The 26,320-nt window shown below is 46.4% G+C and overlaps 1 protein-coding gene across 1 annotated transcript; it reads left to right on the plus strand.

The window, feature by feature from the left end:
* The first annotated feature begins 563 nt into the window (after positions 1 to 563).
* LOC139412986 (bile salt export pump-like) lies at positions 564 to 18,607 on the plus strand. The gene is made up of 29 exons (XM_071159923.1): positions 564 to 1,479; positions 1,581 to 1,660; positions 1,772 to 1,790; positions 2,210 to 2,239; positions 2,318 to 2,369; positions 2,832 to 3,094; positions 3,581 to 3,668; positions 3,764 to 3,897; positions 4,402 to 4,573; positions 9,932 to 10,056; positions 10,508 to 10,682; positions 10,865 to 10,978; positions 11,099 to 11,209; positions 11,310 to 11,435; positions 11,634 to 11,837; positions 12,236 to 12,406; positions 12,642 to 12,843; positions 13,021 to 13,087; positions 13,280 to 13,367; positions 13,735 to 13,908; positions 13,998 to 14,102; positions 14,552 to 14,713; positions 14,927 to 15,130; positions 15,579 to 15,820; positions 15,988 to 16,144; positions 16,250 to 16,447; positions 16,590 to 16,796; positions 17,486 to 17,632; positions 18,030 to 18,607. Exons 2-29 carry the CDS (start codon positions 1,591 to 1,593, stop codon positions 18,228 to 18,230), a joined length of 4,008 nt encoding a protein of 1,335 aa, XP_071016024.1. The 5' UTR covers positions 564 to 1,479; positions 1,581 to 1,590; the 3' UTR covers positions 18,231 to 18,607.
* The last annotated feature ends 7,713 nt before the right edge of the window (positions 18,608 to 26,320 follow it).

Genomic DNA, 26,320 nt, shown 5'->3' on the forward strand with positions numbered 1-26,320 from the left:
GTAGGTCTGATCTAGGCAAGCTGTATTAGTAGTCAGTAAACATGACTATCTGCCAATCCATTTGAATAGCCATTGTTTACAATAGAGCAGGAACAATGCTTGCAGTGGCCTGTAATGGTCTGCAGTGGCAATTATCATAATGTTGCTATAATGGGCAACACTACTTACTTTGGGAGTTAATCATTACGTAACAAACTGTTCGCTTATTTGGGCATGTTTCACAAGCATGTTTCCAGAACCTTTCCCTCACCTGTCAGTAGCCTTCACAAGCACTGTGTCACAGGTCTATTCACCTGCTTCCCAATGGTGAGAGAAAACATACCATTTACAGTTGCAATTCACAAACAAAAAGGAAAATTGGTTTGAGTTAAAGTACTACTCCTTGAATAAGGTTGTGGTCTCAAATTGGAAGTGTTGTTGCTCGTTAGTAATGGCTTCCCAACCCCATGAACGCAAATAAAAGCAACAGTGTTAAGGTAAAACATCCCAGTTAGGAGAAAACCTGTTATGACAAGACTGCTAAAATGCAAATGAAACAGAAATGTATGACCATAATTTCAGACAGATCATATTGGCTTGTTTAGGACTGAAGAGGACAGCAGCCCTGAGGGTGATGACCTGGAAGTTGTTTGACTTAGCTTCAACTCTTGGAAAGTATTCTGTCTTCACACACGGTTTGTGTTTACATGCAGAAGGGTCGATAAACCGTAATATCTTTAGAAGTAATCAATGTGATATGATGAATGTGTAACACTGAGCCCAATCATCGATGGATGTCTTATATATTTTGCCATGGTCTTTGATCACTTAAAAAAAAATCCTAGAACAAAAGTAGGCGTAACTCAGATTGTGATGGTGATTGTGGCTTAATATCATGACTTGTTATGTATTCTTGAAAATGATAATCTGACATTCTCATAACATCCATTTAGCCCTAATTTATGGTCGAAAGTATGAAAAACACACATCACCGTGTGTGCAATTGTAGTGTAAAACCCTGATATGCAAATGATTTGACCTGATTCCTTTTCATTGCAAGGAGAGCTATGTAGTTTGGATTGTTTTTTGTACCATGCTCTCTCCTACTCTTTGCATAGCTGGGTCATCGCCCCCTTGGGCAGTGCGAACCGACAGGACACTTACCTCTAAACACGATCGTATGACCCCAAGTTCCAGCCTGGACCTGGCTTGTTTGTTCAATAAGTACGTGGTGCAGAGGGCCTCAGCCTCTTCCAGCCCACAGTCACCCTATCAGTCTACTCTTTACCTACTATCAGTGACCACCTACCATCTCTACAAACACACAGTGGTGGCACCAAGCTGTCAGGTGGACTCGGCAGCACGTCTTAGTACGGACTGGAGACCAGTAGTGTACTGTACAATTGGATCGACTATAATGTAAAGAAGCAGATTCCAAAAGGATTTTAGTGCAAAGAGGAGATACGTTGTTTTTTATTGGATTTGGGAAACAACAAGTTGGTAGGTATCTCAGTGATAATACAATACATTTCAAATGGGATGTATTTTGGCTTTGTAATTCATTTTTATTATATATCTTTCCTCTTATAAATGTATTGTAGACAGTCCAGGATGCCTGCTGGATCAGTGAAATTACAGAGCATCAAAAAGCTGGGAGAAGAAAACAATGGTTTTGATGAAGGTACACCTGCATAAATATGATTATGTTCAATGCATCATTTTGATGTCCTTTTCCTGACATAAACAGTGCTTTTGAAAAGTATAATATTTCTTTATCATCTCTTTATTACAGAACCGAACGACGCATACATGTAAGTGCATCTTCCTCAGATTAAAAAAACAAACACTTGTCATGACTTATATTCTGTGTGGTTTGTGTTCATGTTGGTAAAATTGATACATTAAACAAAATAAGTTTATGGATTTTTTTAATTTAACCTTTATTTAACTAGGCAAGTCAATTAAGAACAAATTCTTATTTACAATGATGGCCTTCCCTGGCCAAACCCGGGCGATGCTGGGACAATTGTGCGCCACACTATGGGACTCCCAATCGGTTGTGATACAGCCTGGAATCGAACCAGGGTCTGTAGTGACGCCTCTAACACTGAGATGCGGTGCCTTAGACCACTGCGCCACTCTGGAGTCCATTTCTTATAATGTTTCTCAGAATTGTGACACATAAAAACAAGGTCACATTAATAGTATGTTCTTTTTTTCTTTGCTGCAGGATGATGGGGAACACGAAACAGGACACAAAGTAAGTCTCTCTTCTCCCCCTACATTATTCCCCCTCATGTCCTTTAGGCTTTGACTAATTTCTCTGTGATTGTCCCAGGTCTCCAAACAAGAAGAAGGAAGCTGCTATCAGGATTGGCTTCTTTCAGCTGGTAAAGTATTTTATTTGTGTTTCTTTTCATAGAGATGAAACAAAACAGTATCTAACTCTAGGGTTCCTTCAGTGAATTCACTGTGCGGTTGTGTTGTGTAGTGTAGTGCGAAGGTCACATGAAGACGTTTTTATTTTATCTCATGTGTGGGAGAGCTGGTTCATAACTCTTGTACATAAGAACTTTAAACCACAACTGGACTGGAAATCTTCAGAAACGGGTATAAGAATGGTAGTACAATATGAGAATGGAGCATCATGGGCCAGACTTATCACACACAGGCAGGTTCCATTGGGGTGCCTTTGTTGTGGCAATGACAATATTAAAATCTACATGGTTACAGTGATTAAAGCATGCATATTTTGTCCAGGTAGTACATTCTGAGATGGTAGGTCAGATTATCAGAACACCTGTTGTGATGACTGACCCATTGGTTGGTTGTGTGTGTGTGTGTATTTGCAGTTCCGTTTCGCCACATGCCGGGAGACCCTGATGATGGTGGGGGGTAGTGTGTGTGCCTTCCTCCACGGTTCCGCCCAGCCTCTCATGCTGCTGGTGTTCGGGATGCTCACCGACACCTTCATCGAGTACGACATCGAGTTACAGGAGCTCCTGGACCCCAGGAAGGAATGTATCAACAACACCATACAGTGGAAGAACCAGTCAGCATGGACAGACTGGCTGGACAGCAATAACACTGATAAGATGAAGAATTTAACATGCGGGTAAGTCCTATTTGTTGCTGCACACAAGAGTAGGACGTTGCTGTACATGGAATTTCTATATCAAGGATTAAGGATAGAAAGATGTATTTTATTTGACAACTATAGTAGCCTACTGTCATGGGCACAGGGAAAATGGTCTCTTTATGTATTTTAGGGTAAGGTTAGGGTCTTCTTGTTGTCTCAAGCTGTTGTCTTTTGTAATTTGTGTACAGATGTAGACTCTTAATTTGCAGGGAAACTTTCCTGCGATGCATAACATGTAAAAGCTGTAGTGTATTCAAGGTTTAATAAAGCTTCTGATGATAATTCCACTTTGAAATGTCAGACTTGATTTTCCCTTACAAAAAATGTAACAACCCCTACAAAAATGTCAATTCATTATAATCCACATAATAATTCACATTCCCTGTAACTGCAGGATTATTTTCCTGCTGGAGCAAACTGCCTGAAATTAAGATCCTACATCTGTATGACACTCATTTTCAGGCTTCTGGACATTGAGTATGAGATGACCAATTTTGCTTACTATTACGTTGCCATTGGATCCGCAGTTTTCTTGCTAGGATACCTTCAAGTAAGTATATAGTTGGCATCAACATACTGAGTTCAAGCAGTTTGATGACAGAGCGCTAGATCTCGATGGCTTTGACTGCCTTATTTCTCTTTTAGATCTCGTTGTGGGTGACGTCTGCAGCGCGACAGATCCAGATCATCAGAAAGATGTACTTCAGGAAGGTGATGAGGATGGAGATCGGCTGGTTCGACTGCAACTCGACTGGAGAGTTAAACACACGCATGTCAGAGTAAGAGAAAAACACAGACCAAATTCCCCTGTTAGGTTTGAATAGAAAAAGTTCTGGGAACATTTGCATTTCCTATCGTGCTTAGGACCAGTACAGATGTAGGATCTTAATTTGATCCCTCTTTAGTTGCTGAGAATTTTCCTGCACAGCAGGAAATGTAAACTTGTAGTGTATTTGAGTTTTAAAAAGAACTGTTAGGGAAATTCTGCAGTTCTATAAAGTATAAGGGTACTCGGATCCAATCATTTTGTTCCCTGGTTGGGCGTTGAAATTTTAGACTTTATTTGCACTAACAAAACATGTATTAATTCCTACAAAAATGTCCATTAATTATGGTCCACATAATAATTCACATTTCCTGTTGCTGCAGGATTATTTTTCTGCTTTAGCAAACTGGCCCAAATTAAGAATATACATCTGTAGTTGTTCTTGAATTTGACCTGACCTGGAAAAACGCTAATGACTCTCATGTCTCTGTCTGTGGTGTGCTCCGCTATTTCACAGTGACATCAACAAGATCAATGACGCCATTGCGGATCAAGTGAGCATCTTTATCCAGCGCTTCACCACCTTCGTGTGCGGTTTCGCGATGGGCTTTGTGAAGGGATGGAAGTTAACGCTCGTCATCATCGCAGCCAGCCCTCTAATTGGAGTCGGGGCCGCCCTCATGGCTCTGGTAGGATGGTCAACGTCAATCAATGTGGTCACTTCCTGTCCCAAAAAAATGAAACGGTCCCTTTCCTTCCTTCCTCTCCGTTTAACTCTGTTAGGAATGGATAGATGAAAGCAATTTACTAGTGGTCACTTAGTAAAGGAGACAATGAAAGTTAAAGGCGACAAGGAAAGCTCATTTATGAGTATTAGGACTAGGTGTCACGTATAAACAAGGTGGGTGGAATCAGGCGCAGAGAGCAGGTATAGTGAGTCGATAGTTTATTCTCCGAAAACCAAACACGGTCAACCCAAAAACACAGGGTGAAATAATCCAACACAGGATTAAATATATCGGAGCAAATAACACACCACGTACTAACGAAAATACATGAACCCAAAACAATCCCGCACAAAACAAGGGCGGGACAACCTACTACATATAGGGACGTCAATTAAACTAAAATACACACAGGTGAAACTAATAAGACAAAACCAACAGACAAACGAAAAAGGGATCGATGGTGGCTAGTAGGACGGTGACGACGACCGCCGAGCACCGCCCGAACAGGCAGGAGAGCCAACTTCGGCGGAAGTCGTGACAGTACCCCCCCCCTGACGCGCGGCTCCCGCAGCGCGCCGCCACCGTCCTCGAGGACGACCCGGAGGACGAGGTGCTGGGCGATCCGGGTGGAGGCGGTGGAAATCTCTCAGGAGAGAAGGGTCCAAAATGTCCCTCACCGGAACCCAGCATCTCTCCTCCGGACCGTACCCCTCCCAGTCCACGAGGTACTGTAGGCCCCCCACCCGGCGTCTCGAATCCAGAATGCCCCGAACTGTGTACGCCGGGGACCCCTCGATGTCCAGGGGGGGCGGAGGGACCTCAGGCACCGGCCTGAGGAGAGACACATGAAACGAGGGGTTAATACGGTAATACCTTGGAAGTTGTAACCTGTAACACACCTCGTTTATTCTCCTCAGGACTTTGAACGGCCCCACACACTGCGGCCCCAGCTTCCGACAGGGCAGGCGGAGGGACAGGTTCCGGGTCGAGAGCCAGACCCTGTCCCCCGGTGCAAACACGGGGGCCTCACTGCGGTGCCGGTCAGCGCTCCTCTTCTGCCGTTCACCCGCTACCCGTAGTGAGTCCTGAACGGCTTTCCATGTGTCCTTGGAGCGCTGTACCCATTCCTCCACCGCAGGAGCCTCGGTCTGGCTCTGATGCCATGGGGCCAGGACCGGCTGGTAACCTAACACACACTCAAAAGGAGACAAGTTAGTTGAGGAGTGGCGTAGGGAGTTCTGAGCTAGTTCCGCCCAGGGAACATACCTTGCCCACTCACCAGGCCGGTCCCGGCAATAGGACCGCAGAAACCTGCCCACCTCTTGGTTTACGCGCTCCACCTGCCCATTACTCTCGGGGTGAAAACCTGAGGTTAAGCTGACCGAGACCCCCAGTCTCTCCATAAACGCCCTCCATACTCTGGACGTGAATTGGGGACCCCGATCAGAAACGATGTCCTCAGGCACCCCATAGTGCCGGAAGACATGGGTAAACAAGGCCTCAGCAGTCTGCAGGGCCGTAGGGAGACCGGGCAACGGGATGAGACGACAGGACTTAGAAAACCGATCCACAACGACCAGGATCGTAGTACTTCCTTGGGACGGGGGAAGGTCGGTAAGAAAGTCCACCGATAAGTGTGTCCACGGCCGTTGTGGAACGGGGAGGGGTTGTAATTTCCCTCTAGGTAGGTGCCGAGGAGCCTTGCTCTGAGCACACACTGAGCAGGAGGAGACATAAAATCTCACGTCTTTAGCTAGCGTGGGCCACCAGTATCTCCCTCTCAAACTCCGCACTGTCCTCTCGATGCCAGGATGACCCGAGGAGGGGAGAGTATGAGCCCACCGAATCAGCTTGTCCCGGACCCCCCTCGGTACGTACTGAGTTCCCACTGGACAGTTGGGGGGGGGGCGGCTCTGACCGTGAGGCCTCCTCTATCTCCGCGTCCACCTCCCATACCACCGGTGCCACGAGACATGACGGTGAAATGATGGGAGTTGGCTCAACGGGCCGCTCCTCGGTATCATAGAGGCGGGACAGCGCGTCGGCCTTGGTGTTTTGGGAGCCTGGCCGGTATGAGAGGGTAAACCGGAACCTGGTAAAAAACATGGCCCATCTAGCCTGACGTGGATTTAGTCTCTTCGCTGCCCGGATATACTCGAGATTACGATGGTCAGTCCAGATGAGAAAGGGGTGTTTAGCCCCCTCAAGCCAATGTCTCCACACCTTCAGAGCCTTGACTACAGCTAACAACTCCCGGTCCCCCACATCATAGTTTCGCTCCGCTGAGCTGAGCTTGCTCGAAAAGAAAGCACAAGGGCGAAGCTTGGGTGGCACGCCCGAGCGTTGGGACAGCACGGCTCCGACCCCAGCCTCGGACGCATCCACCTCCACTATGAACGCTAAAGAGGGGTCCGGATGCGCCAACACGGCGCATTGGTGAACAGCTCCTTCAAACGAGTGAATGCTCTGCCCGCCTCTGCTGACCAGCGCAAGCGCACCGGTCCTCCCTTCAGCAGCGAGGTGATGGGAGCAGCCACCTGACCAAAACCCCGGATAAACCTCCGGTAGTAATTGGCAAACCCTAAAAACCGCTGCACCTCTTTCACCGTGGTCGGAGTCGGCCAATTACGCACGGCTGTAACGCGGTCATCCTCCATCACCACCCCAGAGGTGGAAATACGATATCCCAGGAAGGAAACGGACTGTTTGAAAAACTCACATTTCTCCGCCTTGCAATACAGGTCATGCTCCAGCAGTCGCCCAAGTACCTTACGCACCAGAGACACATGCGCCGCGCGTGTGGCAGAATAGATCAAGATGTCATCAATGTACACTACCACTCCCTGCCCGAGCAGGTCTCGGAGAATTTCGTCTACGAAGGATTGGAAGACGGCTGGAGCATTCTTCAACCCGTATGGCATGACGCGGTACTCATAATGACCAGATGTAGTACTAAATGCAGTTTTCCACTCATCTCCTCCCCGGATACGCACCAGATTATACGCGCTCCTCAGGTCCAGTTTTGTGAAGAAGCGCGCCCCGTGAAATGATTCCACCGCCGTAGCGATGAGAGGTAGTGGGTAACTAAACCCCACTGTGATGGAATTTAGACCTCTATAATCAATGCACGGACGCAGACCTCCATCCTTCTTCTTCACAAAAAAGAAGCTTGAGGAGACGGGTGATGCGGAGGGCCGAATGTACCCCTGTCTCAGCGATTCAGCAACGTATGTTTCCATCGCTACCGTCTCCTCCTGGGACAATGGATACACGTGACTCCTAGGAAGTGCAGCGTTCTCCAGAAGGTTTATCACGCAGTCCTCTCGACGATGAGGTGGTAATTGGGTCGCCTTCCTTTTACTGAAGGCGATAGCCAAATCGGCATATTCAGAGGGAATGCGCACGGTGGAAACTTGGTCTGGACTCTCCACCGTAGTCGCACCAACGGCAACTCCTCTACACCTGCCTGAACACTCCTCTGACCACCCCTTAAGAGCCCCCTGTCGCCAGGAAATCACCGGGTTGTGTTGAGCTAACCAGGGAACCCCCAACACCACTGGAAACGCAGGTGAGTCTATAAGGAACAGACTAATCTGCTCCTTATGATCCCCCTGCGTTACCATGTCCAGTGGCACCGTAGCCTCCCTAATCACTCCTGACCCTAATGGTCGGCTATCTAAGGAGTGCACGGGGAAAGGTTGGTCTACCGACACCAGGGGAATCCCTAGCCTTAACGCAAGCCCACGATCCATGAAATTCCCAGCTGCGCCTGAATCGACTAGCGCCTTATGCTGTAGAGAGGGAAAAAACCCAGGGAAAGAAGTCAAAACATACACATGACCGACAGGAGGCTCTGGGTGAGTCTGGTGCTTACTCACCTGGGGTGATCGAGCAGTGCTCCGCCTGTCCTCCCGACTCCCAGACGAGTTCCTCCAGCACCGGTCCGACGTGTGCCCTCGTCGACCACAACTGGTGCAGGAGGACACTCCTCCTCCGGTCTCCCTCGAAGCTGCCCCCCCTAATTCCATAGGGATAGGGGCGGGAGGGCTGGGAAGTGGAAACGACAGGGCCTGATCCGAACGCCCGCGGGCAGCCAACAGATTGTCGAGACGGATAGCCAAGTCAATGAGCTCATCCAGTGTGCAGGTGGTGTCCCGACATGCCAGCTCCCTGCGGACGTCCTCCCTGAGACTGCATCTGAAATGATCGACCAAGGCCCTGTCGTTCCATCCTGCTCCTGCGGCCAAGGTCCTGAACTCCAGAGCAAAGTCCTGTGCGCTCCTCGTCTCCTGCCGCAGGTGGAACAGCCGTTCACCCGCCGCCCGACCCTCTGGTGGATGGTCAAAAACAGCTCGGAATCGGCGGGTGAACTCTGGGTAATTATCCCTCGCCGAGTCCGGACCATTCCATACTGCGTTGGCCCACTCGAGGGCTCGCCCAGTCAAGCAGGAGACGAGGGCGCTCACGCTCTCCTCTCCAGAGGGAGCAGGACGCACGGTAGCCAGGTATAGTTCCAGTTGAAGGAGGAAACCCTGGCACCCAGCCGCCGTTCCGTCATACTCCCGTGGGAGTGTCAACCGTAGAGCCCCGGAGCCAGATGTGGTCGCAGGAACAGGAGGTGCTGGAGTAGGGGGTGCTAGTGATGATGTGGGAAGACCACTCCTCTCCCATCGATCCATCCTCTCCATCATTTGGTCCATTGCAGAACCAATCCGATGAAGCACGCTGGTGTGGTGGAGGACTCTCTCCTCCATCGATGGGAGAGGAGACGCGGCTGCTCCTGCTGATTCCATTAGTGGTGCGGGATTCTGTCACGTATAAACAAGGTGGGTGGAATCAGGCGCAGAGAGCAGGTATAGTGAGTCGATAGTTTATTCTCCGAAAACCAAACACGGTCAACCCAAAAACACAGGGTGAAATAATCCAACACAGGATTAAATATATCGGAGCAAATAACACACCACGTACTAACGAAAATACATGAACCCAAAACAATCCCGCACAAAACAAGGGCGGGACAACCTACTACATATAGGGACGTCAATTAAACTAAAATACACACAGGTGAAACTAATAAGACAAAACCAACAGACAAACGAAAAAGGGATCGATGGTGGCTAGTAGGACGGTGACGAAGACCGCCGAGCACCGCCCGAACAGGCAGGAGAGCCAACTTCGGCGGAAGTCGTGACACTAGGCCTATAATTTACACTGTTTATTTACTATGTGTCGATTCTCATTGAGCTCCATTGAGGTGGGAGTTAGTAAGTGTACTGTACTGACTGCACCTTTCTACTTACCACCTCTGCTCTCGTCTAGTTTGTGGCCAAGCTGACGGGTCAGGAGCTGCAGGCCTATGCTAAGGCTGGAGCCGTGGCCGACGAGGTGCTCACCTCCATCAGAACAGTGGCTGCTTTCGGAGGAGAGCTAAAGGAAGTGGAAAGGTAATATAATAGCATGGCAGAAACTGACCTAACAATTTCTCCTTTAGCTATTTGCTGAATTTCTAAGTGCCAATACTCGCCAGACAGATTTGACATTCTTTACCTTGATCAACCTCACTATATACTGTTAAATTCCATTCATTGTTTTCTCCTTAAGGGGCAACTAGTAGCACCACCTTACATATTATATTGAGTGCTGGGCCTCTATCCCAGTTTAAAGGGACTTTTGTATAATTTTGTATAATTTCAGCCAGTAGTTTTGAAAGTAGTGCTCACGAGCCAAAACGGGCCCCTGCTTTTTGTGTACTACGTCATCCAATTGTGTAATTCCAATCCTGCAACAAAAAAAATCACAATTGTTTGTTGGATTTTGTATGATATGTTACGGTTTTGTTGTGCTTAAGATCCCGGATTGCATCTTTAACCCTCTGTCCCTTTCTCTCTCTCCCAGGTATGACAAGAACCTGATCTCAGCTCAGCGTTGGGGCATCAGGAAGGGCCTGATCATGGGCTTCTTCACAGGCTACATGTGGTTTATCATCTTCCTGTGTTACGCCCTGGCCTTCTGGTACGGATCCAGCCTAGTGGTGGACACACAGGAGTACAGCCCCGGAACACTGTTACAGGTACTATTTTGTAACCATACGGCCAAGACCATGAAGGTATACTTTATAAAGAATCCATATGTAGTTCAGCTATAGACTGTGAATCAAATTTCTTTGGTTTATGAATGAATAATAAACAGTAAGAGCTTAAAAAATAATGATCACCTCATCTGTCCTGTGCACTGTCTTGTCTGTCATCGCAGGTTTTCTTTGGTGTGCTGATAGCAGCCCTGAACTTAGGGCAGGCATCTCCATGTCTGGAGGCATTTGCTGCAGGAAGAGGAGCTGCTACCATCATCTTTGAGACCATCGACAGGGTGGGAATCTCAACATTGTTGGAGAATTTCATTGAGCATTCAATATACTGTGTACACGCTCACTTTACACAGCCCTGGTGGTTAACACTGCCATTTGTCTGGCTGTGTCACTGTGCCTAGGAGCCGGACATCGACTGCCTCTCAGAAGCAGGGTACAGACTGGACAAGGTCAAAGGGGACATTGAGTTCCATAACGTCACCTTTCACTACCCATCCAGACCTGAAGTCGTGGTACTGTGGCTTAGTATTTCCTATAACGACGACATGCATCTGATTATTGTGGAATATTTCCTTAAAGATGCAGTCTGTAATTTGCTTTGTGTCTTGCCAGATCCTGGACAAGCTGAGTGTAGCAGTGAATTCTGGCGAGACGACCGCCTTTGTGGGGCCCAGTGGAGCTGGGAAGAGTACCGCCGTGCAGCTCATCCAACGTTTCTATGACCCCAAGGAGGGCATGGTATGTTATCTTCCCTGACATATATTTAACATGATGTAACACATTAGTAAAATAATACTACTTCTATCAGTACAAAAGTGCACCTCCACTAAAGTGTATCACTGAGAGAGTCTTTAGAGGAAACAGTGTAGACATTTTAAATGTCCCTTTTTTTCTCCCTCCCATTCTATCTTTCTCCTTGTTCATGCCTTGTCTCAGGTGACCTTGGATGGCCATGACATCAGAGGCCTGAACATCCAATGGCTACGCTCGTTGATGGGCGTCGTGGAGCAGGAGCCTGTGCTGTTTGCCACAACCATCGCCGAGAACATCCGCTACGGTCGCACCGGAGTCACCCTGGATGACATCATCCACGCCACCAAGGAGGCTAATGCCTACAACTTTATCATGGACCTACCACAGGTGAGGTTGACAGCATTTAGCGCGCTATAGATTGAGGGCTAGTGTAACCGGTGTGAAATGGCTAGCTAGTTAGCTGGGGGAGACCTTGAAGTAGTTGTTTCGCGGCTTTTATGGAGCGATAGGTAACGATGCTTCGAGGGTGTCAGTTGTTGATGTGGGCAGAGGGTCCCTGGTTCAAGCCCAGGCAGGGGCGAGGAGAGGGACGGAAGGAAAACTGTTACACTAACATGACAACGATAGTCCGATCTGGAACCCAGACTACTTATTTGTGACTTTTGTCTCCAGTGTTTTTCAAAGGCTTAAAAACGTTCAACATTACTGACTCAACATCTACTGTCTATCTACTGTCACATGGCCTTTCAGTTCAATGACATAAAGACTTGTGATTGGTGAAACAGAAATTTGACACGCTGGTGGGAGAGGGTGGAGGTCAGATGAGCGGCGGTCAGAAGCAGCGCATCGCCATCGCCCGGGCCTTGGTCAGGAACCCCCGGATCCTACTGCTGGACATGGCCACCTCCGCTCTGGACAATGAGAGTGAGGCTGTGGTACAGGAGGCACTGGACAAAGTGAGTGAGTTGCATCCCAAATAGCACCCTATTCCCTAAATAAAGCAGGAAGTGACCAGGAAGTATCTCTGCTAGGATCAATTTATTATAGTAATGATAGATTGTGTTCCTGTATCATCTTTCATACAACATGATCAGACCTAAGTACGTGACAAATGGTAGAAAAACAACCATGAAAATAACCATATTTACAGTAGCCAGGTAGGATAACGGTCTCGTGTTTATCTCCTATAAGGTACGCAATGGCCGCACCACCATCTCCATAGCCCATCGCCTGTCCACCATTAAGAACGCGGACGTGATCGTGGGCTACGAGCATGGGCGGGCGGTGGAGAGGGGCAAGCATGATGAGCTGCTTGAGAGGAAGGGTGTTTACTTCACTCTGGTCACCCTACAAAGCCAAGGAGACAAGGCTCTCAACCAGAAGGCCAGACAGAGTAGGTCCCTATGAGATCAATGCATCCCCATCCTCTGACAAAATTCTAAAGTTGACTTGCACACACTTTTGTCAACATAACAAGTATTAAGAGAGAAATGAATGTGCAGGAACACTTTTAACAAAACATTTCTTATAACATTTTGTATAATAACCTCCTTCCTTTTGCCTGTGTCAGTGGCGGGCAATGACGAGCCAGAGCAGAAGAGTTTATCCAGGGCCGGGAGTTACAGGGCCAGTCTCAGGTACTGTAGAACTACGTCTCTCATGATGCACTTCACATCCATTTCACAAGGCCTCACTCATATCTGGTTACAGTGAATCCGACACACATCTGGGTGAAGCACGGCAGACATTTTGTGCCAGAATGCTTACTGACGGTGTTATTTTTGCATCTCGGTAGTGCATTGACTTGGTGCTTGTCTGTTGTTGTGCAGATCCTCTATCAGGAAGAGGACCCGCTCACAGCTGTCCAACCTCATTCCAGAAGCAGAATCCTTCATATCTCAGGCAGACGCGGGCAAGGTCTGTGTGTGTTTTTGTGTGTTTTTGTGTGTTTTTGTGTGTTTTTGTGTGTGTGTGTGTGTGTGTGTGTGTGAGAGAGAGAGAGAGAGAGAGAGAGAGAGAGAGAGAGAGAGAGAGAGAGAGAGAGAGAGAGAGAGAGAGAGAGAGAGAGAGAGAGAGAGAGAGAGAGAGAGAGAGAGAGAGAGAGAGAGAGAGAGAGAGAGAGAGAGAGAGAGAGAGAGAGAGAGAGAGGTTGGACTTTTAACAGAGTTAAACGGGGTTACTTGCCACTTACTCTTTCCAGGTAATCTACAGTTTACATGTGTGCATTTGTTATGCATGTATCCATAGTCCATGTATGAATATATATATGTCTTAATGTGTCCAGAGTGCCTTTGTGGAGGAGGAAGAGGTGGAGGAGCAAGTTGAGCCTGCTCCAGTGACCAGGATCCTGAAGTACAATGCCCCTGAATGGCCCTACATGCTGTTTGGAACCATCGGAGCTGCTGTCAACGGAGGAGTCAACCCAGTGTACTCTCTGCTCTTCAGTCAGATTCTGGCGGTAAGGTGGAGGGCTCTAGTATTGACCAAGACAGTCTTCATTGAATATCGGTTCATTAGCTTAATCAGTGTATGTGTGTGTTGCTGTAGACATTCTCCATACCAGACCCAGAGGCTCAGAGGAGGGAGATCAATGGCATCTGCATGTTCTTTGTGCTGGTCGGAGTGACTTCCTTCATCACCCAGATGCTCCAAGTACATGTCCCTCCCTCCCTTCCCTTCCCTTCCCTCCCTCCCTCCCTCCCTCCCTCCCTCCCTCCCTCCCTCCCTCCCTCCCTCCCTCCCTCCCTCCCTCCCTCCCTCCCTCCCTCCCTCCCTCCCTCCCTCCCTCCCTCCCTCCCTCCCTCCCTCCCTCCCTCCCCTCCCTCCCTCCCTCCCTCCCTCCCTCCCTCCCTCCCTCCCTCCCTCCCTCCCTCCCTCCCTCCCTCCCTCCCTCCCTCCCTCCCTCCCTCCCTCCCCTCCCTCCCTCCCTCCCTCCCTCCCTCCCTCCCTCCCATCCTTTATGTTCACCTTTCTTAATCTTCACATCAACCGGATCCTTTCTCCTGCTTCTCTAAACTCTGCGACAAGTGAAGCCTATTTCTCTGTGTTTATTGTCATTCATTTCCCTTAACCTGATGTGATGGTGTCGGTGTCTCCCCCAGGGCTATGCCTTCTCTAAGTCTGGGGAGCTGCTGACAAGGCGCTTGAGGAGGATGGGTTTCCACGCTATGTTGGGTCAGGAGGTGGGCTGGTTTGATGACCACAGGAACAGCCCCGGGGCTCTGACCACACGGCTGGCCACTGACGCCTCCCAGGTCCAAGGGGTCAGTATGGACCTCATATAGTCCTCATAGAGGGCAGTTACCAGACCCCAGACCAAATAGTACTAGTGTCTTTCAAATACTTGATTTAATGGAGTGCTGTGGAACTAATGCAGCAGACCCAAAAGACAACCTCACCCGTCTGGCATTCTGGGTAAATAACCTATTCCGAACCCAAATTGATTGATTGATTACCGCTCCCTCATTCTCTCCTAGGCCACTGGCTCTCAGATCGGAATGATCGTTAACTCTCTGACCAACATTGGCGTTGCCGTCATCATTTCCTTCTACTTCAGCTGGAAGCTCAGCCTGGTCATCCTGTGCTTCCTGCCATTCCTGGCTTTGTCCGGAGGCTTCCAGGCTAAGATGCTCACTGGCTTCGCCAAGCAGGACAAACAGGCCATGGAGGATGCAGGACGGGTAGGCTACAGTACTCCACCGCACTCCACCGACTCACTGGCCAGGGCTGTTTGTAACAGGCTGGAGTCACATAGTGCTACTGTGACTGGAAGTTAATTGTCATTGAAGCAAGGCTGTACACTAACTTCTCACATGAGTTATCAATACGTTATCAACATGTGTCTCGAAAGCTTCTGTTAGGGTCATTCAAGCAAAGTCACTACCACAGAACTTCCCTTGTGTCATATTGTAAGATATTTCAGCCTGTAACTATTGTATTGTCTGTTATAGACATCAGGTGAGCGCTTCCTGAAACCTCGTCACAGTAGACCCACTGGAGAGCTTATCTTACAGTGTGGTAGAGATAATGCGTGTAGTCCCTGTACTGTAGACAGTTCCTACTTCCTGTTCTAGACTTACAAGGTGGTAGTGGTGGGTGGTTGTGACATCTCTGTGGTGTCTTTTGTAGATCTCTGGCGAGGCCCTGAACAACATCCGCACCATCGCGGGGCTGGGGAAGGAACAGCGCTTTGTGGAGATGTACGAGGCTCACCTGGAGGCTCCGTACCAGGCCGCCAAGCAGAAGGCCAACGTGTACGGCGCCTGCTACGGCTTCGCCCAGTGTGTCGTCTTCATGGCCAACAGCGCCTCCTACAGGTTTGGAGGGTACCTGGTGCGCCAGGAGGGCCTCCACTTCAGCCTGGTCTTCAGGTGAGAGAAACTGTCTGCCTGTCTGCCTGCATACCTGCATACCTGTCAACAATATAAACAGACCATGAAATCACATTGTCCAATATGTATTCTACTACCTCCACCACCTTTGTTTATTTCTTTAATGAACTTGACTAAACCCCATTGTCTCTCTGTGATTGGTTCAGAGTGATCTCAGCCATAGTGACCAGTGGCACAGCGCTGGGCAGAGCCTCTTCCTACACCCCAGACTATGCCAAAGCCAAGATCTCAGCTGCCCGTTTTTTCCAGCTCCTCGACCGCGTGCCAAAGATTCGCGTCTACAGCAACGAGGGGGACAAATGGGTACATGTCACCCGCGCACGCACACACAAACACGCACTCACTCTCTCTCTCTTGCTCACGTCCCCTCTCTCTCTCTCGCTCACGCCCCCTCTCTCTCTCGTCCAGCCTGATTTCAGAGGGAACTTAGAGTTCATTGACTGTAAGTTCACGTACCCGACCCGGCCAGACATCCAGGTGCTGAACGGCCTCAACGTGTCGGTAAAGCCCGGCCAGACGCTGGCCTTCGTGGGCAGCAGCGGCTGTGGGAAGAGCACCAGCGTCCAGCTACTGGAGAGATTCTATGACCCCGACCAGGGCAAAGTGGTGAGTCCTCAGTTTCTCTCAGCAGCACGCAATATCCCCATATATGTCTCTAGAGGTATTAAGACTGTAGGAGGGTGGGGGTATCCTGGGAGCTGGATTAGTTCACAGGAAAGTTGACTGGATTTTCCACGTTGCATTGCAGATTATTGATGGCCATGACTCGACTCAGGTCAACGTCTCGTACCTGCGCTCCAAAATCGGCATCGTATCCCAGGAGCCCATTCTGTTTGACTGCAGCATCGGAGACAACATCAAGTACGGAGACAACCTGCGCGAAGTCAGCATGAATGACATCATCTCCGCATCCAAGAAAGCCCAGCTCCACGACTTTGTCATGACACTACCTGAGGTAATGCTGCTGTCAGTGTACTAACTTAAAACAACACTGTCAGTGTACTATCTTAAAACAACACTGTCAGTGTACTAACTTAAAACAACACTGTCAGTGTACTATCTTAAAACAACACTGTCAGTGTACTAACTTAAAACAACACTGTCAGTGTACTATCTTAAAACAACACTGTCAGTGTACTAACTTAAAACAACACTGTCAGTGTACTAACTTAAAACAACACTGTCAGTGTACTAACTTAAAACAACACTGTCAGTGTACTATCTTAAAACAACACTGTCAGTGTACTATCTTAAAACAACACTGTCAGTGTACTAACTTAAAACAACACTGTCAGTGTACTAACTTAAAACAAGACAGTCAGTGTACTAACTTAAAACAACACTGTCAGTGTACTAACTTAAAACAACACTGTCAGTGTACTAACTTAAAACAAGACAAAATTGCAAGTTTGTAGCACCATTAGGAAGGAAACGCCAACGATTTAGATATGGCATTTAAATCAGTTGTGGCCAGTTACTCTAACATCTTCGTTTCTATCAAAGATACCTGCACACTAAGATCCAAATCAAATGTCCAGTTTTTGTGCCAAACTTCTAGTCACAAAAACTCTGTCACAGTATACCCTGCATCTGTAGCCCTTTGTCTGACACAGTAGTCTTTAAAGTTTGAATTTCTCCCTTTAGAAATACGACACCAACGTAGGTTCCCAGGGCTCCCAGCTCTCTCGGGGACAGAAGCAGCGCATAGCAATCGCCAGGGCGATCATCCGCGACCCTAAGATCCTGCTACTGGACGAAGCCACTTCAGCCCTGGACACGGAGAGCGAGAAGGTAATGTCTCCATGACAACCGCCTGTCATCACCACAAGCAGTAGAAGAAGTCCTGAACCTGATAAGGATAGATTCAATTTATACAGATCTTTCAATTCCAAATAGCTTTAGAATCGGTACGAGGCGAGGCAACCATGCAATTTGCCTGAATGGGGCAGAGGCAGTAATCAAGTAATCATGGTGAGTCATGGGTGATTGTGAAATCAGCTAAAAGCTTTGTGTGTGTGTGTGTGTGTGTGTGTGTGTGTGTGTGTGTGTGTGTGTGTGTGTGTGTGTGTGTGTGTGTGTGTGTGTGTGTGTGTGTGTGTGTGTGTGTGTGTGTGTGTGTGTGTGTGTGTGTGTGTGTGTGTGTGTGTGTGTGTGTGTTTGTGTGCGTGCGTGCGTGCGTGCGTTACAGACGGTGCAAGAGGCGCTGGATAAAGCGAGGGAGGGCCGAACCTGCATCGTCATCGCCCACCGTCTCTCCACCATCCAGAACTCTGACATCATCGCCGTTATGTCCAGGGGCTTCGTCATCGAACAGGGACCACATGACCAGCTCATGGCTCTCAAAGGGGCCTATTACAAACTTGTCACCACCGGTGCACCAATCAGCTAACTCCTCAGGGTTATAGGAGCCAAACCAGGAAATGCCTGTTCAGGTCATCACACCGGGTCATATAGTATTTATTTTGCAGGAGGAATCCGGTCAACCGTCACACATTCTTTAGTTTTAATTGGTCATGCTGTGTATTCATTTGTTGTCGTTACATTTAAACAGAACTATGGCTGGTATGCATTCATTACTTGTATATACTGTGGTGTACAAAATGAAGGATTAGTTCAATGACTTTGTTGAAGACATGTACTCAAGGTGGGCTTTCCGGCGTTCATAATTCTGCTGTATTAATTGTCTTACCTTTTTATATTTCACTTTTGACTTTTTTTTGCAATTAACTGTATTGCATAAGAATAAATTGAATCCAAATATCTACATTGAGGGTATAAAGTAACTGTTTACGATTGTCGACCGTTTGTGCTGTTTACCATTATACATTTATGATTTTAAAATGTTCTTGATTTTAAATTGAACCTTTATTCTTTGAACCAAATATGGTGCATTTAAATTGCTTGCAGACGATAATACATTCTACAACAGTTGATTTTCCTTAGTCAAAGGTTAAGATAACAGACTCATTGAAGAGCCTGGGACAGACTAGTACTACAGACTTGTACTACAGACTAGTACGACAGACTAGTACTACAGTATTCTCTACATCAGGTCTTGTTGACGCTTCCATGACTGACACCGTGACGCCCTGACCTGACACCAGGATGAGATTTGCTGCATTCATCCATCAGAGGTAATGTGTGATCACACCGCTCTGACCTTAAGGAATGGAGTCTTCATCAGTGCATCCCAGATTCCCAGCACCCAGACAGGGGTGAATCAGTATGCCGATGAAGCAATATAATCTTTCCTGGCTCTCTGCTCACATTCTGTACACTTAGAGGACACTGTTTTACTTTGTGCCATGTAGCGTCAATACAATATTGATTGATACCGGCGCGCCTTACATAGACAGGACCTGGAATAAAGTGTGGTGGTGAGTGTCTGGGTCTCTGTTGACTTAATGGATGAGAAGTGGGGCTAACGTGCTCTAATATGTCTTGTCCACTATTGCCCAGTGCAGAAGGACTGAGTTTGTGTTTTCAATCTCAAGTCATCAACCTCCATGATGTTATCCACTTGTAAAGATGAGTCATCATCCCTGACCTTATTGTTGACCGACTGTAGCTCAGATTTGAAGTCCTATACTGTCTCTGTCCTACTAGTCCTATACTGTCTCTGTCCTACTAGTCCTATACTGTCTCTGTCCTACTAGTCCTATACTGTCTCTGTCCTACTAGTCCTATTCTGTCTCTGTCCTACTAGTCCTATACTGTCTCTGTCCTACTAGTCCTATACTCTCTCTGTCCTACTAGTCCTATTCTGTCTCTGTCCTACCAGTCCTATACTGTCTCTGTCCTACTAGTCCTATACTGTCTCTGTCCTACTAGTCCTATACTGTCTCTGTCCTACTAGTCCTATACTGTCTCTGTCCTACTAGTCCTATTCTGTCTCTGTCCTACTAGTCCTATACTGTCTCTGTCCTACTAGTCCTATACTGTCCGTCCTACTAGTCCTATACTGTCTCTGTCCTACTAGTCCTATACTGTCTCTGTCCTACTAGTCCTATACTGTCTCTGTCCTACTAGTCCTATACTGTCTCTGTCCTACTAGTCCTATACTGTCTCTGTCCTACCAGTCCTATACTGTCTCTGTCCTACTAGTCCTATACTGTCCGTCCTACTAGTCCTATACTGTCTCTGTCTTACTAGTCCTATACTGTCTCTGTCCTACTAGTCCTATACTGTCTCTGTCCTACTAGTCCTATACTGTCTCTGTCCTACTAGTCCTATACTGTCTCTGTCCTACTAGTCCTATACTGTCTCTGTCCTACTAGTCCTATACTGTCTCTGTCCTACTAGTCCTATACTGTCTCTGTCCTACTAGTCCTATACTGTCTCTGTCCTACTAGTCCTATACTGTCTCTGTCCTACTAGTCCTATTCTGTCTCTGTCCTACTAGTCCTATACTGTCTCTGTCCTACTAGTCCTATACTGTCTCTGTCCTACTAGTCCTATACTGTCTCTGTCCTACTAGTCCTATTCTGTCTCTGTCCTACCAGTCCTATACTGTCTCTGTCCTACCAGTCCTATTCTGTCTCTGTCCTACCAGTCCTATACTGTCTCTGTCCTACTAGTCCTATACTGTCTCTGTCCTACTAGTCCTATACTGTCTCTGTCCTACTAGTCCTATACTGTCTCTGTCCTACTAGTCCTATTCTGTCTCTGTCCTACCAGTCCTATACTGTCTCTGTCCTACCAGTCCTATTCTGTCTCTGTCCTACCAGTCCTATACTGTCTCTGTCCTACTAGTCCTATACTGTCTCTGTCCTACTAGTCCTATACTGTCTCTGTCCTACTAGTCCTATACTGTCTCTGTCCTACTAGTCCTATTCTGTCTCTGTCCTACTAGTCCTATACTGTCTCTGTCCTACTAGTCCTATACTGTCCGTCCTACTAGTCCTATACTGTCTCTGTCCTACTAGTCCTATACTGTCTCTGTCCTACTAGTCCTATACTGTCTCTGTCCTACTAGTCCTATTCTGTCCGTCCTACTAGTCCTATACTGTCTCTGTCCTACTAGTCCTATACTGTCTCTGTCCTACTAGTCCTATACTGTCTCTGTCCTACTAGTCCTATTCTGTCTCTGTCCTACTAGTCCTATACTGTCTCTGTCCTACTAGTCCTATACTGTCTCTGTCCTACTAGTCCTATACTGTCTCTGTCCTACTAGTCCTATACTGTCTCTGTCCTACTAGTCCTATACTGTCTCTGTCCTACTAGTCCTATACTGTCTCTGTCCTACTAGTCCTATACTGTCTCTGTCCTACTAGTCCTATACTGTCTCTGTCTACTAGTCCTATACTGTCTCTGTCCTACTAGTCCTATACTGTCTCTGTCCTACTAGTCCTATACTGTCTCTGTCCTACTAGTCCTATACTGTCTCTGTCCTACTAGTCCTATACTGTCTCTGTCCTACTAGTCCTATACTGTCTCTGTCCTACTAGTCCTATACTGTCTCTGTCCTACTAGTCCTACACTGTCTCTGTCTACTAGTCCTATACTGTCTCTGTCCTACTAGTCCTATACTGTCTCTGTCCTACTAGTCCTATACTGTCTCTGTCTACTAGTCCTATACTGTCTCTGTCCTACTAGTCCTATACTGTCTCTGTCCTACTAGTCCTATACTGTCTCTGTCTACTAGTCCTATACTGTCTCTGTCCTACTAGTCCTATACTGTCTCTGTCCTACTAGTCCTATACTGTCTCTGTCCTACTAGTCCTATACTGTCTCTGTCCTACTAGTCCTATACTGTCTCTGTCCTACTAGTCCTATACTGTCTCTGTCTACTAGTCATATACTGTCTCTGTCCTACTAGTCCTATTCTGTCTCTGTCCTACTAGTCCTATACTGTCTCTGTCCTACTAGTCCTATTCTGTCTCTGTCCTACTAGTCCTATACTGTCTCTGTCTACTAGTCCTATACTGTCTCTGTCCTACTAGTCCTATACTGTCTCTGTCCTACTAGTCCTATACTGTCTCTGTCCTACTAGTCCTATACTGTCTCTGTCCTACTAGTCCTATACTGTCTCTGTCCTACTAGTCCTATACTGTCTCTGTCCTACTAGTCCTATACTGTCTCTGTCCTACTAGTCCTATACTGTCTCTGTCCTACTAGTCCTATACTGTCTCTGTCCTACTAGTCCTATACTGTCTCTGTCCTACTAGTCCTATACTGTCTCTGTCCTACTAGTCCTATACTGTCTCTGTCCTACTAGTCCTATACTGTCTCTGTCTTACTAGTCCTATTCTGTCTCTGTCCTACTAGTCCTATACTGTCTCTGTCCTACTAGTCCTATACTGTCTCTGTCCTACTAGTCCTATACTGTCTCTGTCCTACTAGTCCTATACTGTCTCTGTCCTACTAGTCCTATACTGTCTCTGTCTACTAGTCCTATACTGTCTCTGTCCTAATAGTCCTATACTGTCTCTGTCCTACCAGTCCTATACTGTCTCTGTCCTACCAGTCCTATTCTGTCTCTGTCCTACTAGTCCTATACTGTCTCTGTCCTACTAGTCCTATACTGTCTCTGTCCTAATAGTCCTATACTGTCTCTGTCCTACTAGTCCTATACTGTCTCTGTCCTACTAGTCCTATACTGTCTCTGTCCTACTAGTCCTATACTGTCTCTGTCTACTAGTCCTATACTGTCTCTGTCCTACTAGTCCTATAATGTCTCTGTCTTACTAGTCCTATACTGTCTCTGTCTACTAGTCCTATACTGTCTCTGTCCTACTAGTCCTATACTGTCTCTGTCCTACTAGTCCTATACTGTCTCTGTCCTACTAGTCCTATACTGTTTCTGTCCTACTAGTCCTATACTGTCTCTGTCCTACTAGTCCTATACTGTCTCTGTCCTACTAGTCCTATACTGTCTCTGTCCTACTAGTCCTATACTGTCTCTGTCCTACTAGTCCTATACTGTCTCTGTCCTACTAGTCCTATACTGTCTCTGTCCTACTAGTCCTATACTGTCTCTGTCCTACTAGTCCTATACTGTCTCTGTCCTACTAGTCCTATACTGTCTCTGTCCTACTAGTCCTATACTGTCTCTGTCCTACTAGTCCTATACTGTCTCTGTCCTACTAGTCCTATTCTGTCTCTGTCTACTAGTCCTATTCTATCTCTGTCCTACTAGTCCTATACTGTCTCTGTCCTACTAGTCCTATACTGTCTCTGTCCTACTAGTCCTATACTGTCTCTGTCCTACTAGTCCTATACTGTCTCTGTCTACTAGTCCTATACTGTCTCTGTCCTACTAGTCCTATACTGTCTCTGTCCTACTAGTCCTATACTGTCTCTGTCCTACTAGTCCTATACTGTCTCTGTCCTACTAGTCCTATACTGTCTCTGTCCTACTAGTCCTATACTGTCTCTGTCCTACTAGTCCTATACTGTCTCTGTCCTACTAGTCCTATACTGTCTCTGTCCTACTAGTCCTATACTGTCTCTGTTCTACTAGTCCTATACTGTCTCTGTCTTACTAGTCCTATACTGTCTCTGTCTACTAGTCCTATACTGTCTCTGTCCTACTAGTCCTATACTGTCTCTCCTACTCTGTCTCTCCATATGTCTCAGCCTCCACCCTGGTGAAAAGTCAAGCCTCAGAAGATTGAACACACTTCCCATGTCATTACTACCTACTGGGCGGCTGGTAGCGTAGCGGTTAAAGTGCTGGGCCAATAACCGTAAGGAACCTAGTTTGAATTAAGGTGAAAAATCTGTTGACGTGCCCCTTGAGCATGGCACTCAACCCGAATTGCCCCAGGGTTGCCGTTGATAACGGCAGACCCTGTCTCAGGGAGAGCGGGATATGCAGAAAACACATTTCCAATTCAAACATGCGTATTTGTACATGTGTGAAACAAGACAAATACAAGCACCCACCAAGTTATTATTGAACAGTCAATGCGTTTGTATTAAGCAGCGACAGCAACTGTGATTTAGAGACCTCTGTATTTCTAATGCTCCATCATCCACCGATGACACAAGGGGCCTCAACGAGAATGAGGAACGGGGGTCCAACTAAATCAAAGACTGTAGGTAGGCCTGCTCCCAAATGGCCCTGTCAGAGATTGAAGTTGCTTTGGTATTGAATTAGATGCATTTATAAAAAAAATCTAAGACCATGTCCACGGTTGGAATTGGTTGGAGATGGAATTTGATTCACTTGGGAGTGAATTACATTAAACTAGTGGTAAACTCAGTGGCATTAGTTGACCACTTGGTGGCATTGTATCCTATTCTTTTCACAAGTATTGTAGTGAACTGAAGTGGTAATGTAATAACAGAGTGTAGACCATGAGTAGAAGCACGGTAGAACATGTACTATATGCAGGATGGAGTACTGAACTGCGGAGGTAAGGTACCCTGCTGAATTCCACCTGTTGTGTTGTCATGAACTCATAGAGTGCCATTTGGGTAGAGTCATTTGGTTTTTAAAAAACTTCAAAAATCGGTCAACATTCTGTCATAAAAAGCATATGTTCAACTTACTTCCCATTTCAATGACTCTGGCGAAACAGATCACTATGATTTTACTATTTGACGTTCAATGTTTCTTTAAAAATATATATTTAAAAAGGAATAGTTTCACCGTTGTCAAAGGAGAGTCCAGTTCACATAACAGGGTTGACCTTAAAATGAGAGACAAATGTGAATCACGTACAAAATTAATTATAATCTTCGGAAATGACTTTGTCAAAGCAAGAAAAATAACTAGGGCTTTACAAAAAAAATATAACAATAAGATAATATTTGGGCTTCACAATGAGGTGAAAAGTTGGGGAAATGTTTGGGTTAAGTGGATTAAGACTTCCTAGAAGTCAGAAAAACAGGAGGGATATGTCAAAAAGCTGATTTGGGTCTAACCCTTGTCGTTGAAATTCTTCTCCATGTCGTGGAAATTACCACTAGGGACACTCGAAGTCTATCTTAAATGAATCATTGTTTATTAACAATTACCTGGAGAGGTTCCAACCAACTCAATGCACCATGTACACATGTTGATCAGGAGCTCCAACTGAGCAGTCCCGTTAATATTGAATGATGAATAAGCTAAATCATGCAAATATGACCTGTCTGCAGTATATAAGTGAACTAACGGATAACGTTTGCTTCATTCATGTGACCAACCAATACTGGTTCATGCATGTGGCAGACCAATACCTCACAAGGCTTCTTCTCTCCAAGCGGAGACCTTGACACTGAGATACCTTTCATTCTCAAAACAAGGTCTGGGCATACTGCCAAATTGCAGATACTGATAGTGAGGATTTTGTTCAATCAATCACTCACAGAAATTGGTTATTAGAACAGCACATGAATAGAACACAGAAATTGGTTATTAGAACAGCACACGAACAGAACACAGAAATTGGTTATTAGAACAGCACATGAATAGAACACAGAAATTGGTTATTAGAACAGCACATGAATAGAACACAGAAATTGGTTATTAGAACAGCACATGAATAGAACACAGAAATTGGTTATTAGAACAGCACATGAATAGAACACAGAAATTCGTTTTTAAATCAGATGTATTTAATTTTTCATGTAGTCTATATTAAAGGGCATTTCATTTAATATAAAAGGCTTTTAAAAGTCACTATTGGTGCACCATTTCTACTTAAAATATCAAAATGCACTATTTGTGGAACAACTCAAATAATGTGGACTATGCAATGACCATGGAGCGGATTGTGAAATTGGCCAGTTGTTGTTTGTATAACATGCATCTGTTTAACATCTGTTAAAAGCCCTGTTTATACCTTGTGCTAATGTGTCCTTATCTTGTCTACATTTTGATCGTGCCCACATTTCCAGAAATGTGACTACACATGGTATTCAAATGTATATGTTATCCCTTCCTGACGGTGGCCCGGAAGATCTTATCACAATGTGTCTTTTACTCATCTTCACCTGTCTAAAAATGCGGGCACAATCAGAATGTGGACAAGATCAGGATAAAGGACAAGTTATAACCAGGTATAAACAGGGCTTTAAACAGGACACTTATTTGAACAGAGAAACTGTAAAGTGATGAGTCATTAGCCTACCAGGTGACTTCGAATCAAGATGAGGTTAGATTAGGAAACATAGGGTTCATTTTACTTCTCTAAAAAGCTGTTTTGTAAGTGATTGTGAAAGACAGCATTGTGTGCTTGTGCAATGTGATTTTGAAAGAAGTACAGAGTTCATCTGTTTTGTTTGTCTACTGTGTCACTGGTGGATATAAAGTGGCAGTGTGCAGTGGTGCGCATTGTGAGTCTACGATCACAGGGAGAAGGTACAGTAAAACATCGCTGTCGAGTGAGTGTGGGGGTGTGTGTGTGTGTGTGTGTGTGTTCTTGTTTTGCTGACCCAATGTGGACTTTGAACTGTTTGCACACCTTTCGTACGGGGATGTCATGACCAGCTGGGGACAAAATCTTGGTCCCCACAAGGCGGACCGTGTGTGTGCGTGCGTGTGTGTGG

The sequence above is a fragment of the Oncorhynchus clarkii genome, chromosome 7 (assembly GCF_045791955.1).
Source record: "Oncorhynchus clarkii lewisi isolate Uvic-CL-2024 chromosome 7, UVic_Ocla_1.0, whole genome shotgun sequence".
In the NCBI taxonomy this organism is placed as follows: domain Eukaryota; kingdom Metazoa; phylum Chordata; class Actinopteri; order Salmoniformes; family Salmonidae; genus Oncorhynchus; species Oncorhynchus clarkii.